The sequence below is a fragment of the Glycine soja genome, chromosome 15, assembly GCF_004193775.1.
Source record: "Glycine soja cultivar W05 chromosome 15, ASM419377v2, whole genome shotgun sequence".
Lineage (NCBI taxonomy): Eukaryota > Viridiplantae > Streptophyta > Magnoliopsida > Fabales > Fabaceae > Glycine > Glycine soja.
Window position 1 is genome coordinate 4,257,349 of NC_041016.1, and position 14,767 is coordinate 4,272,115.

The 14,767-nt window shown below is 32.6% G+C and overlaps 2 protein-coding genes and 1 pseudogene across 2 annotated transcripts; all 3 read left to right on the forward strand.

Annotated features, from left to right (window-relative positions):
- Positions 1–4,013: 4,013 nt before the first annotated feature.
- Positions 4,014–7,097, forward strand: LOC114387126 (7-deoxyloganetin glucosyltransferase-like). The gene is made up of 2 exons (XM_028347258.1): positions 4,014–4,642; positions 5,986–7,097. The coding sequence occupies exons 1-2, from the start codon at positions 4,117–4,119 to the stop codon at positions 6,909–6,911; spliced, it is 1,452 nt and encodes a 483-aa protein (XP_028203059.1). The 5' UTR covers positions 4,014–4,116; the 3' UTR covers positions 6,912–7,097.
- An 881-nt stretch (positions 7,098–7,978) lies between these two features.
- LOC114388075 lies at positions 7,979–9,988 on the forward strand (annotated as a pseudogene).
- Positions 9,989–12,133: 2,145 nt separating this feature from the next.
- Positions 12,134–14,212, forward strand: LOC114386864 (7-deoxyloganetin glucosyltransferase-like). The gene is made up of 2 exons (XM_028346921.1): positions 12,134–12,694; positions 13,061–14,212. The coding sequence occupies exons 1-2, from the start codon at positions 12,187–12,189 to the stop codon at positions 13,999–14,001; spliced, it is 1,449 nt and encodes a 482-aa protein (XP_028202722.1). The 5' UTR covers positions 12,134–12,186; the 3' UTR covers positions 14,002–14,212.
- The last annotated feature ends 555 nt before the right edge of the window (positions 14,213–14,767 follow it).

The window sequence follows — 14,767 nt, forward strand, 5'->3', positions numbered from 1 at the left end:
AATATTTTTTTAAATGGTATTAAATATAATATATTTATTAAGTTTAATAAATGAAATATAAGTTTATAAAAAGAAATGTGTGTACTTATAATGTAAATATCTTTTATATTATCATTTAATCATTATATATATATATATATATATATATATATACACGTAAGTTTACTAAATTTTATATTAATTATTTTTTAAATAATTTTAATTAGTTGATAATTTAAAACTTTTATATTACCTGCTCATTAATAATTATTAAACTCTAAATTTATCAAACATATTATTTTAAAAGAGTGATAAAACTTTAAAAATAATTCTCATAATATTATCCATTAACATATTATATCAAACAAGTTTTAAAATAGATTTATATTGATAACCAGAAATATGAAATTAATGCATCATACTTCTCTCACTTCTTATTTCCACATTCAAAGGCATTTTCAAAGAAATGGAAGTTACTTCCTAAAACAATTATTTATTTTCACTCTTTTCTTCCACATTTCACTCCTTAAATTAGAATCAAACATGATCATAGAATGATCAAGTTAACAATTGAAGAGAGCACAATGAGATTGAGGAGAAAAAAAGGTGACTGAGAAAAGAGAAGTCATCACTATTACTAGCTCAAGAGAGATAGATCTCTCTTTGTGGATTTTGTCTAAAAATATGGGTTTTTCATTCTAAAATTTAATCGGGGACAATTTTGTAAAAAATGGATTCATTTCAAATATCTATAATTGTTTATTTTGAGAACTAGCTTTTATTCTTTAATTTATTCTTTTTTTTTTTGCAAATGAAACTAGACATTCATGCTAGGATGGAGTAAAACTATGTTTTGTGACTCAATTTAACTTGTGATGTTTATTTATTTTTCTGCAATAGAAAATCACCTAAAAATATTCTCCCAAATTTGGGACAAATGTGTTTGAATCCATGAATATTCTTCTACAACCTAAGAAATGGTAGTTAGTAAATATCATATTTTGGACTTGGGTTCCAATGCCAAAATTTTACATTAGGCTCAAAAAGGGTGTAAGGGATGCATTCATTCACAGGATGACTTTTTGGCTAAGTAGTTGAAAAAAATAACAAACAAAGCCTTGATCATCTTCACATCATACATGCATTTCAAGCAATCCAAGAATCATGCAAAATCAGAAAATTAAAACCAATTATTCTCTCACAATTTAAAGATCACACAACTCACCGGTTTTCATTGAAGTATGAAAGTTCTCATTCCATGCTTTTATGTCAGAAATGCTAACCTTTTCACTCTTGTACTGTTAGTTCACACTCCATCACATACACTGACACTTGCTTGCACAAGAATCAACAATTCACAAAAATACTCATTAGTACATAGTTAGTTTCACTCATGCAATCGATTCACTAAAAATGTGATACAACCATAACTTCCTACTTCTCTATCATTAATGACTGAATTTAAACTACTAAAATTAAACTGTTGAGATTAAACTATCCTAAATGCAAGAAATTAAAACGAACGAAAATAAAAACAAAACAAAAAAAAATAAAGAAAAAAAATCTTAATCAAAATGGGTCTCAATCCTATGTGAGCCTTGGATCCTAAGCTTCTTGAGTAATAGTGATGTCCGCAACATAATCATCATCAGCTCGAGCATCTGCAACATCATCATTAAGAGCACTAGAGGTGTCTCCCCCCGATAGAGGGAAGCTGGACTCCTGGCCAAGCAACTTGTATAGGCATTTGGTCGCTTCTTATCACTTCACTCATGCAAGACATTCCTACAGTTTTCTTAACCTTCTAGAGCTAAGGCAAGCACACATTATTATTGAAATAAATTGAACACAACTATCCTAAGAAATAACAAAAAAACACACAATGCAATTAAGTAAGAAATCCTAGGTTGTCTCCCAGTAAACACTTCTTTAATGTCATTAGCTTGACAGGTCAGATGTCTTCAAGGTGGCATAAGAGTCACATAGAACACATCTTCCTCGCACTTTTGCCTCTTAGCTAGAGAGACTCCATGAAACTCATGTATCCCGGAAACACATTCCATATCATTGCAAGAGAAGTGTTGGTGTTCAAGGAGAAAATGACACTTAAAGACTTATCACATCCTACATGTCTTTCTTCCTTGCCAATCAGTTGATGAGGAGGGGTATTGACTTGGAGAATGCTTTTTTTTTTTAATTTCTACTTGTGAACACTTCTTCTATTGTTGTTGTGTTCTCTCCTCATATTTTTCTTCTTTTTCTTTTGAATCATACTCTTCTACAAGACTTTTGTCATGAGCTTTAACCTCTACAAATTTTTCTTCCCTTGTGACTAAAAAGGATAATTCAGCCATTTCCTTTGCTAGCTTACCAACTTGAATCTCCAGATTTTGAATTGCGTGTTGATTGACTTTGAAGTTAGCTTCAGATGTTTCCATGAATTGCATCCACACGTTCTCAATATTAGAAAGTCTTTCTTCTTCATATTGATTCTAAGGTTGTAACTCTTGCTCCTACCAAAAAAAATTCATGGAGTAGAGATGACAACTATCATTGAAATGCTCTCCTCCACAAAAATCAAAATTTGCCGGTTGTGGGTGACTAACCCCTAATTGAATGATTTCAACATACTCAGATAACCTATTTAATTGGTTACTAAGAAGCCTTTGATGTCTGAGCATACCACTCAAAATATCTTCCATGGATCAAGTTCTTCCAAGGTTTTACCCTGCAAGCATAGCTCACAAGAAAAATATATCCTTCTTCTTTTTTTATGATCATTTAAATTTGAAAAATTAAGGAAAAATAACAATTAAAAACAAAATATCCAAAATACCAAGTACAAAGAACAAAGTCCCCAGCAACAACACCAAAAACTTGTAGATGAATTGGCAAATGCATCAATGTGTCCCAGATAGTAAAGTTAAAACGAAAGTCCGAGTGTCGAATCCACAATAACTTTGTTTGTACTTAGGTAGATGGATATTTTATTAATAAAAGAAGTTAAAGAAAATTGACTTGAAAAGGTTATGAGAAAAATGATAATTTAAATTGGAAGAAAATTAAATCAATCAGGAGGAGAAATTAAACAAGAATTTAAATTAATTAATTAAAGACAGAAAGGATGAGAAAATCCAATATTATTGTAGAAGAAAATTCAGAAGATGAGAATGTTGAAAAATTAGTTTTCATTTCTTAATTAGTCTCACTTTTTAAATTAGTCATTCTCTTTTGAGTTTTATTTTACTCACTAAGTATCATAAATTCATTACTTTTAATATTTTCTACACAAAAACTTAAATAATGTTAATTTAACAATTATTTACCCAAAAATAAAATTAAGATAAAAATTATAATTTTTTTTTATGATTTAACCCTGAAATATATTCATTATTAGCTTGACACTCTAGCTACACCAAACATTTAAGGTAATCACGGGTCAATTTCTTGTGATGTAGGCCAACCTTAAATTTTATCGAAGAGTGTGATTTTTTTGTCTTTATTATTTGTCTTTATATAAAACGCCCATGCTTGTATCAAATAAAATTCAAGTATATTCATAAAAGAAAGGTTAAATTACACATTTAGTCCTTATAGTTTTATGATTCTTACCTTTTTAGTTCCTATAGTTTGAAAGTGGTCTTTTTAGTCCCTATAATTTACATTTTAATTCTCTTTTAGTTCCTGTAGTTTAAAAATATTCTTTTTAGTCTTTATAACTTGTATTTTAATTCTCTTTTAATCCCTATATATAATTTGAAAATTATAGAAACTAAAAAAATAAAAATTATAAAAGTATATGGATTAAAAAGATCACTTTCAAAATTATAAGGACTAAAAAAAAATTATAATATAAATTATAAGGACTAAAAAGACCACTTTAAAATTATAAAAACTAAAAAAATAAGAATTATAGGGACCAAATGAATAATTTAACTTAAAAGAAAATTCAAGTAAAATAAAATAGCAATTCTCCTCGAGTCGTATATATCCTGGTCCTTGTTAGACTGAGACTGAGTGTTGTGAGAAAATTATTTTCGAGAGAAAAATCTTCATTCTGTCGGTGAGTTATATTTATTGACGTAGAGGCTTATCATCTTCATCTTCATTGTTCACTGAAGAAAAGAAAAACCAAAGATGAGCTATAACGAGGAGAGAAAACCGCACGCTGTGTTGACTCCATATCCAGTTCAAGGCCATGTGAACCCTTTGTTAAAACTAGCGAAGCTGCTTCACCTGAGAGGCTTTTACATAACCTTTGTTCACACTGAGTACAACTACAAACGCTTGCTCAAATCAAGGGGTCCTAATGCCCTTGATGGCCTACCAGATTTTAGATTTGTGAGCATCCCAGATGGCCTTCCTCCCTTGGATGATGCTAATGTTACTCAGCACGTACCCTCTCTCTGTGACTCTATCAGAAAGAACTTCCTCAAACCCTATTGCAACCTTGTGCGTTCACTTAACCACTCTGCCACTGAGCATGGGGGTACCATACCCCCAGTTACTTGCTTGGTCTCTGACGGTTGCATGCCCTTTACTATACAAGCTGCTCAACAACTTGGACTCCCTAACCTTATCTTTTGGCCTGCTAGTGCCTGTTCATTCTTGTCTATCATCAACTTTCCCACTCTAGTTGAGAAAGGTCTCACACCACTCAAAGGTATCAACTGTTATTTCTTACTATTTATTCAGTAGATTTTTTTAGAAATTTATTTATCTTTTTATAATATTTTTAAAAAAAAATTATAGATACATTAATTATTTCTTTTTTTATATACTCTTACTTAATTATTTTTTCTTTAAACATTAATAAAAAATAATTAAACGTATAAAGAGATAAAAATAATAATTTTAGAGTGATGATATAATTACTTAACAGATTTAATATGATTAATTAAATTTATTATTTTTTTAAGAGAGGTGAATTAATTAAAAAAATTATAATTAAGATAAGAGAGAATGTTTGTTTACTTAGATAAACACTTATCTATAATCCATAGACATTAATTTGAAGGAGAAAAAAGACAACAAGTCAAAAATTAAAATTAGAAAAAACTGTTTGTTTGATAAAAACAGTTTTTAGTTAGTTTAAAATGTAAATAGCTACTGGGATTGGGTGTGCGTTGCCTGCTACCATTTTTTTCTTTTTGTCGATCGGTAGATATTTGTTCCTTACATATGATATCGGTGAGCCTTGCTTGCCGCTGTAGAAAGGAGCCTCACTCAATTCGAGTATGCATTCAATTACTTACTTCCTTAATCTCATTCATCATCTTTGCAAATTTCCTAATTATTATTCACTCATATCTATGACTTTTTCAACATTAGTGTCATAATCGAATCAGATCCGTAGCATTTATCCATCAAATAATATTATTACGTCATCTTATAGTCACACAAAAAATCTACATCAGTTTAGATAAGAAATGTTAGGTCCTATAGTGATAAGAAATTTCATATATGATGTTATAATAGTGAATAATGATTTTGGATCTTAGTTTTAAATTTTAGTTGCAGTATTTTAAATTAATTATTTAAAAATTAATATAATACTAACATTTGTTAACAAAAATCTAAAGAAAAAATTAAAATAAAACTTTTAAAAATATAAAAAATCAAAATAAAAAAGTTTAAAAGTATAAAAGATTAAAATGAAACTTTTAAAAACATAAAAAATCAAAATAAAACTTTTAAAACTTATGATAATAAAGTAAAAAAAATACTAAAATATAATAAATCAAAATTAACATTCAACCTAAATTTAATGGAATTTGGATGATGAATTGATTGATAAGTAAAGTATAATTGTTTTTAAAATAAGAAACTGAAAAAGGAATCAAGCAAGCTTGAGTTTTTCCTATTAAGATAAAATCAACTTATTATACGGTTCAACTTTTAGAGAAGTTAGATATTTATGCGTATATTTATGTAATAACATTAATTCATGCATGGAGCTTTAATATAAGCTATTGTCTTTTGTGTTTATGATATATATATATGTAGATGAGAGTTATCTGAGAAATGGGTATTTGAACTCAAAAGTGGACTGGATTCCTGGAATGAAGAACTTCCGGCTGAAGGACATACCTGACTTCATAAGGACAACGGATCTAAATGATGTGATGTTGCAATTTTTCATTGAAGTTGCAAATAAAGTTCAGAGAAACTCCACTATTCTTTTCAACACTTTTGACGAACTTGAGGGTGATGTTATGAATGCTCTATCTTCCATGTTCCCTTCTCTTTATCCAATTGGTCCTTTCCCTTTACTTTTAAATCAAAGTCCACAAAGCCACTTGGCATCTTTAGGTTCCAATCTTTGGAAGGAAGATCCAGAGTGTCTTGAATGGCTTGAATCCAAGGAATCTGGATCCGTTGTTTATGTGAATTTTGGCAGCATCACAGTTATGTCTGCAGAACAACTCTTGGAGTTTGCTTGGGGTTTGGCCAACAGCAAGAAACCCTTTTTGTGGATCATTAGGCCTGACCTTGTCATTGGTGGATCCGTGATTTTGTCATCTGAGTTTGTGAATGAAACAAGAGACAGAAGCCTAATAGCAAGTTGGTGTCCACAAGAGCAAGTGCTGAACCATCCTTCAATTTGTGGATTCTTGACTCATTGTGGATGGAACTCAACTACTGAAAGTGTTTGTGCTGGAGTGCCAATGTTGTGTTGGCCATTTTTTGCAGATCAGCCAACAAACTGTAGATATATCTGCAATGAATGGGAGATTGGGATTCAAATTGATACAAATGTGAAAAGAGAGGAGGTGGAGAAGCTGGTGAGTGAATTGATGGTAGGAGAGAAGGGAAAGAAGATGAGAGAAAAGACCATGGGGTTAAAGAAGAAGGCAGAGGAGGCCACCAGGCCCAGTGGTTGTTCATACATGAACTTGGACAAAGTAATTAAGAAGGTGTTGCTTCATTAGACATTGTTAGATTGAAGGTTTTTTTTTTCTTTTTCATAATGCTTTAATTTACTATGATAGTTCGTTGATCTTCTCTAGAATTTCTGCATTGTAGAAATAGTGCCCTGGTTACAGGTGCTAGTTTGTGGCATGTAATATGTAAGTCTTGGCATTTCAATCTGTGATTTTTTCCTGTCTTTAGCTTAATTGGTGCGCAATATAAAAAAGAAATAGAAACAGCAGCAACTAAAACGGAAAGCAAGACAAGGCCCAGCTCATGAATTTGTCACCGCTACTAGAAATTATTAGTTGATCTAGCTAATCAGCTGTCCAGTCCTCAATTAATATTTATATAAATTAAATAATTAGTAATATTTAATTATTTGTCAGATAAAGATTAATAGGATAAGAAGCATAATTATTTAAGACTATCTACTTTTATTTTAATGTATATAGTTAAATACCATTTCAAAATTTAAGTAAAATTATCTTAATAGTAAAGTTTCAAATGAAAGAAACATTTTTTTTCTTCTAAAAACTAAATGATCGATATATATTTATTAAGAACAACTCAAGCACAAGTTGTGCCCAAATGTCAGTACAAAGTACACATAATGCTACAATGCTATATGCTTTGCAAATATAATAGCCATAAAGCGAGGACAAAAACATATGGACCCTGGACCATTAAGCTACGTTGCTTCTATGTCCAAGAAACAATTTCCATCACATGTTAATTCTTTCACTTCTATGGCTATGTTTGGTTTGCCAATGGAGAACTCCAAACTCAGTTTGGAGAGGAGCAACTATTGAGTGTATTTTTGGATTTAAGTTCAAAATGTGATATATGAATTTTGAAATAAATGTAATGATACACAAATTCAATTTTACAAAATGAAGGATCTAGATGCTTTTGAAAACTTCATTCACCTGAAAAACAAGCATGCATCGAGATACTTTTACCAACTTAATTTACAAACTTAAATAAATTGATCCAAACTTAAGTTTCTAGAGTTCAATTGAAACATGCACTATTTCTTTCCCTCTCCACAGACCTGGGGCGAGCTATTGGGTGGTCTCCACAAACGATGCATGGGTTATCCGCCAAACATTTTAACGATAGACGGGTCAATTTCTTGCAAGCAGGCAAGCATTAGCATTTTGCACTGTCCAGTGACCACCGAACATTAATTTTATCAAAGAGTTTGTTTTTCTTCTCTCTTTTTTTCACTATCATTTGATATTCTTTGCCATTAGAAGATCACCGCTTGTATACTGTTATTATATATGAAACAAATTTCGTCAAGTAAAGGAAACTAGCTAGCAAAATTCTCTTCCTCTCCTAGTTTTGTTTTAATTTTTTATTTTTTATTCATATTTCCCTCGTGTGTTGTGAGAAAATTGTTTTTGAGAGAATGATTCAGTGAGCTATATTTATTGACGTGAAGTAGTAGAGGCCTATCCGTTGCCTTAATCTCCTCTTGAACTTAACTGAAGAAAAGAAAACCAAAGATGAGCTACAAAATACAATGAAGAAATAAAACCGCATGCAGCTCAAGGCCATGTGAACCCGTTGCTAAAACTAGCAAAGCTGCTTCATCTGAGAGGCTTTGACATAACCTTTGTTCACACTGAATACAACTAGAAACGCTTGCGCAAATCAAGGGGTCCTAATGCCCTTGATGGCCTGCCAAACTTTCGATTTGAGACCATCCCAGATGGTCTTCCTCCCTTGGATGATGATGATAATGGTAATGTTACTCAGCACATACCATCACTTTGTGACTCTATCAGAAAGAACTTTCTCCAACCCTTTCGCGACCTTCTTGCTAGCTGAACCATTCTGCCACTGAAGGTCTCATCCCCCCAGTTACTTGCTTAGTTTCTGACGGTGGCATGACCTTTACTATAGAAGCTGCTCATGAACTTGGAGTACCTAACGTTCTCTTTTGGCCTGCTAGTGCGTGTTGTTTCTTGTCCATCATCAACTTTCCCGCTCTGGTTGAGAAAGGTCTCACACCACTCAAAGGTACTATCAACTTATGCTCTTTTCCCTCTGCTTGTATAGAAGTTTATTTAAACATAAACATGGCATTAATGAATTACTAACACTGGGGCTCGGCTATACACAGGGAAGGAAAGAGAAAAAGAGAGAGTAGATTAATCGATAAAGAGAAACAAAAAGAAAAGAAAAACAACATAGTATGTAGATACCCAAATAGCATGTGGAAGTAAGATTTAGTGGCCAGCTGACCACGTGATTTTTATATTGCTATAGACTATAAATAAGTGCCCACTAGTGTTTGTATAAACTTATGTATTAATATTAACTCATGCATGGAGCTTTAATATAAGCTATCGGCTGTGTTTATGATATATATGCAGATGAGAGTTACTTGAAAAATGGGCATCTGGACTCCAAAGTAGACTGAATTCCTGGAATGAAGAACTTCCGGCTGAAGGACATACCTGACTTCATAAGGACAACGGATCTAAATGATGTGATGTTGCAATTTTTCATTGAAGTTGCAAATAAAGTTCAGAGAAACTCCACTATTCTTTTCAACACTTTTGACGAACTTGAGGGTGATGTTATGAATGCTCTATCTTCTATGTTCCCTTCTCTTTATCCAATTGGTCCTTTCCCTTTACTTTTAAATCAAAGTCCGCAAAGCCACTTGGCATCTTTAGGTTCCGTGATTTTGCCGTCTGAGTTTGTGAATGAAACTAAAGATAGAAGCCTGCTAATAGCAAGTTGGTGTCCGCAGGAGCAAGTACTGAACCATCCTTCAATTTGTGGAGTTCCAATGTTGTGTTGGCCATTTTATGGTGATCAGCCAAAGAACTGTAAATATATTTGCAGTGAGTGGGAAATTGGGATTGAAATCGATACCAATGTGAAGAGAGAAGACGTGGAGAAGCTGGTGAATGAGTTGATGGTGGGGGAGAAGGGAAAGAAGATGAGAGAAAAGACCATGGAGTTGAAGAAGAAGGCAGAGGAGGCCACCAGGCCCAGTGGTAATTCATATATGAACTTGGACAAAGTAAGTAAGGAGGTGCTGCTTAATTGGACGGGGCAAGGGGCTCTCCATCTCTAGGAAGATTGTGTCCAGGATCTGGTAATCTAAGTTCTGGTCGGCCCCACGTCCGCTCTTCTCCGCCCGCAACCCAAGAAGTTGGCTTTGCCAACACAACAACATTAACATTAGAATATTAGACTGAAGGACTTTCTTTTTTTACGATACTTCTTGTGTGACAGTTCATTGATCTTCTCCTCTAGAATTTTCTGCACCTTAGAAACTAGAAATAATGCACTGGTTACAGGTGCTATGCAATAATTTGTTGTGATGTGACAAGTGATATAAAATGATAAAAAGAAAATCCGTAGGTAACAGTTAGTTAGGGCATTTTTACCGACGGATAAAATCCGTCAAAAGTCAGTGGTTCAACTTTATTCCGACGAATTTTTGACATTTCCCAAGAAATATGTCGTTTGGAAATATCGACATTTCTTTTAATGGATGTTTTGAAACAATAAATCATAATTAAATGTATACAATGTGAGCGTGTCTAAAGAATTATTACTATGACTACAAAGAAAACACAAACTATTACATATTTATATTACCCACCAATCTTTATGTTTATGTAATATATTGGCTGAATTTTTCAACTCACACACACAAAAAAAACTTATTACCGGAGGCCGGCATGGTCTCCACCAATAGTTGCATGGTAAGTCCACCAACAATTTTAAGATGGACGGATCAATTTCTAGTTTTTCATGCACTGAGCGTTTAACTTGATCGAAAAGTACGTTTCTTCTTCTTTTTAACTACTAGTATTATTTTATAGTCCTTGCCTAAGTTGTCTTTATAGATTGGTAAAATTAGTTAAAAACTTGAAAAATTAATTAGTAGCTAAAAATTAAAAGTTAAATAATTAACTTATTAAATTGTAAGAGTTTAATAAAATTAACGGTTAAATTAATTAAAAAATATAAAATAATAGAACAGTAATAAAATTTTGATTTATTTAAGAAGAATAAATAAAAAAAATTAGATAAATATAATAAGAATAGAAATAACAAAAATATAAAAAATTAAAAAATTAGTATTTTAAAAATGTTATTTCAAATAATATTTAAAAAAAATATTATAAACTACTAAAAAAATTTATCTACATAATCATTAAACAAACTTTTCAACTAAAAAAATTAAAAATTACTTAGAATATCTTATCAAAGATAACCTAAATACCAGGTTGAGTTAGGATAGACTTAACTAGAAAAAGTGCGCGTGGGCAATATTGTGTTGGGAAGTGTTTACCGAACTGCAGATATATCATATATACGCAGATTACAATGATATGAGCACTGGCATTGAATGAGGTAGAGACGAGACCTGGTAATTGGTCAATGGTCATACATGAACTTGTATTGGACAAAGTTACCTCATTTATAAACTTTTGCAAGTCCAGCGCATTATGTCACGTGAGAAAAAAGAAAAATATAGTTTAATTTTAATGCAGTATTAATGCAAAATTCCTTTGTACAATAATACTGAAAACAGCCATTTTTTTTCAAACACTTAACTAACACTTTTAATTTTTCTTCTCAATAAATCGTAATATCTATTTTTTTTTCTCTCTTGCTGAGTATCAATTAGCATTTTGAGAGTCCAAAAACAATTTTCCAATTCGTTTTATATCAATAAAAATCAGGAAACGTGCTATATTCCGTGATTTTCAAAATAATAATTATAAAATCTGTCCAAAAAATAATGATTATAAAAGTTACGTACTCGTGATCCACGACCCTATATATAGAAAGAAAAAAAACCTTTTATAATTATAATGTCAGTTTATCTAACACTAGGTTTGACTTTTGCAAATATATATATTGGCCTATAGAATATATAGTAAACCCCTCTTCCTCTTATATATGAGTTATGTCTGCATGCGGGTGATGTATGAAAATTACTTGTGCGGGCGAGAACTATGAATGATTTGAGTTGTGGTATATTTATATATGTTGGTAACGCAGAGGCTTAACCCTTGTCTCTCAAGTCTCAACTTGATCAAAGACAGAGACAAATCATATCGTATATAAAATTTGAAAATATTCCTGGCCGGCAGCTGACTCAATCTCCAAATTAAATGGATCTAAAGCCGCCTGATTGAATAATAGTAATAATGTAGATCACAGACAATAGCAAATAAAATAATACCAATTCCATCTCTTCCTCTCTTATAATAATGACCGTGTGAGCTAGCTAGGCTTCATCGATGATTCAAGATGAGTTACACAGCAGAGACAAAGCCTCACGCTGTGTTCACTCCATATCCACTTCAAGGCCATATTAACCCATTGTTCAAACTCGCAAAGCTGCTTTATCTGAAAGGCTTTCACATAACCTTTGTCCACACTGAGTACAACTACAGACGCTTCCTCAAATCAAAGGGTCCCGACGCCCTTGATGAGCTTCCTGATTTTCGCTTCGAAACCATCCCAGATGGCCTTCCTCCCTCGGATGGTGATGTCAGTCAAGACATACCCTCTCTTTGTGACTCTCTCAGAAAGAACTTCCTTCAACCCTTTCGTGACCTTCTTGCCAGACTTAACCGTTCTGCCACTACTCCCCCAGTTACTTGCTTAGTCTCTGATTGCTTCGTCACTTTTCCTATACAAGCTGCTCATGAACTTGGAATCCCTGTCCTTCTCCTTTCTCCTCTCAGTGCAGCTGCATTCTGGGGTTTTATGCACTATCGCACTCTGGTTGATAGAGGAATCATACCCCTCAAAGGTATCTATCACTTTAATTAAGTTCTTAATTCCACCTTTCATATCTGTTTAGTATGTACTACGTATCTTCTTCCTATATATATATATTAAGGTTATTATACATACATTAAGAAATAATTAGTTGAATTAAAAAGTCATATTTAAATTAAAATGTCGTTATCTAATATCTTGTACTATTAATAATGAATATTCAATAAAAATATGTTTTTAAAAAACATGAAATAAACTTTGAAAGTTTAAAACATCAATTGTTTTATAAAAATATTAAAACAAAAAAATATGAAAAAAAAGTAATATGTGCTGCATCTGTTAATAGCATGACAAATATGGTTATCTGACACAGCTGTTTTGTGATTATGAAATGCAGAAGAGAGTTATCTGACAAATGGATATTTGGACACCAAAGTTGACTGTATTCCAGGTTTGCAAAATTATCGCCTCAAGGATCTGCCTGACTTTTTAAGGACCACAGATCCAAATGATTTCATGCTACACTTTTTCATTGAAGTGGCCGAAAAAGTTCCTAGTGCCTCTGCTGTTGCTTTTAATACTTTTCATGAGCTTGAGAGAGATGCAATCAATGCTCTCCCCTCTATGTTCCCTTCTCTTTATTCCATTGGTCCTTTCCCTTCATTTTTAGATCAAAGTCCACATAAACAGGTCCCGTCTTTAGGATCCAATCTTTGGAAGGAAGATACTGGCTGTCTTGATTGGCTTGAATCCAAGGAACCCAGATCCGTTGTTTATGTGAATTTTGGCAGCATCACAGTTATGTCTGCAGAACAACTCTTGGAGTTTGCTTGGGGTTTGGCCAACAGCAAGAAACCCTTTTTGTGGATCATTAGGCCTGACCTTGTCATTGGTGGCTCTGTGATTTTGTCATCTGAGTTTGTCAATGAAACTAGAGACAGAAGCCTAATAGCAAGCTGGTGTCCACAGGAGCAAGTGCTGAACCATCCTTCAATTGGTGTATTCCTGACTCATTGTGGATGGAACTCAACTACTGAAAGTATTTGTGCAGGAGTGCCAATGTTGTGTTGGCCATTCTTTGCAGATCAGCCAACAAACTGTAGATATATTTGCAATGAGTGGGAAATTGGGATGGAAATTGATACCAATGCCAAGAGAGAGGATTTGGAAAAGCTGGTGAATGAGTTGATGGTGGGAGAGAAAGGAAAGAAGATGGGACAAAAGACCATGGAGTTGAAGAAGAAGGCAGAAGAGGAAACCAGGCCCGGTGGTGGTTCATACATGAACTTGGACAAATTAATCAAGGAGGTGTTGCTTAAGCAGACAACATTGGATTAATGAAGGGGTTTTCACTTTTTCTGTTTTTTTTTTAATGCTTTACTGTGATAATTACTTGATTTTATCCTCTAGAATTTGTTGCCATGTAGAACTAATGCACTGGTTATAGGTGCTAGTTTGTGTCTTCTTTGTAAAGATACATAATGTATCTTGACATTTCAAACTGTGATTCATAGCATCACAATTAAGACATTTGTGACAATTTTTTCTATTCCGTGTCACTATTTTTACGCGGGGAACAAAATTCGCGAAAAAAAGTTTTGGAAGAAAATTCACTTCATTTGTGAAACTTCAGGTATAAAAAGTACAATTAAGCTTAAATGTAAAAGCTTGATCAAAATGAAAAAAATGCAAAACTTACTAACCATTATCGTTTGGGAATCTAGGTGAAAATGTGAGTCTCTTGAATCTCCCTTTAGGTATTTTTTTTTATCTATCTTAATTAGTATCTTTAGCTTTCTGATAAAACTTGGAGGTATTCTTACAAACTTCAGCTTTTTGAGTCTAATATAAGATTAATTTTTTATTTAAGACTAAGTCACATTTAAATTTTTTTATCCTTATGCATGAGTGTATTTTAGAAGAATTGAACTCAGATTTTTCTTGCCACTGAGCTACACTCATTGTATTATATATATTCCTTTAGAATTTTTTATTTGTGTTAGGATTATATAATGATAAGTGAGAGGGAAAGACAAATTGTGGAGTCATAAGTGAGAGCGAGACAATATAGATCGGTAAAGTCTGTATAGGTAATATTAGCTAT

What these genes read in the sequence shown, in the direction of transcription:
- LOC114387126 (XM_028347258.1), top strand. Translation starts at nt 4,117, where the DNA reads ATGAGCTATAACGAGGAGAGAAAACCGCACGCTGTGTTGACTCCATAT. An exon ending in AGGTCTCACACCACTCAAAG is followed by an intron (nt 4,643 to 5,985) that starts GTATCAACTGTT and finishes ATATATATGTAG; the next exon opens with ATGAGAGTTATCTGAGAAAT.
- LOC114386864 (XM_028346921.1), top strand. Translation starts at nt 12,187, where the DNA reads ATGAGTTACACAGCAGAGACAAAGCCTCACGCTGTGTTCACTCCATAT. An exon ending in AGGAATCATACCCCTCAAAG is followed by an intron (nt 12,695 to 13,060) that starts GTATCTATCACT and finishes TATGAAATGCAG; the next exon opens with AAGAGAGTTATCTGACAAAT.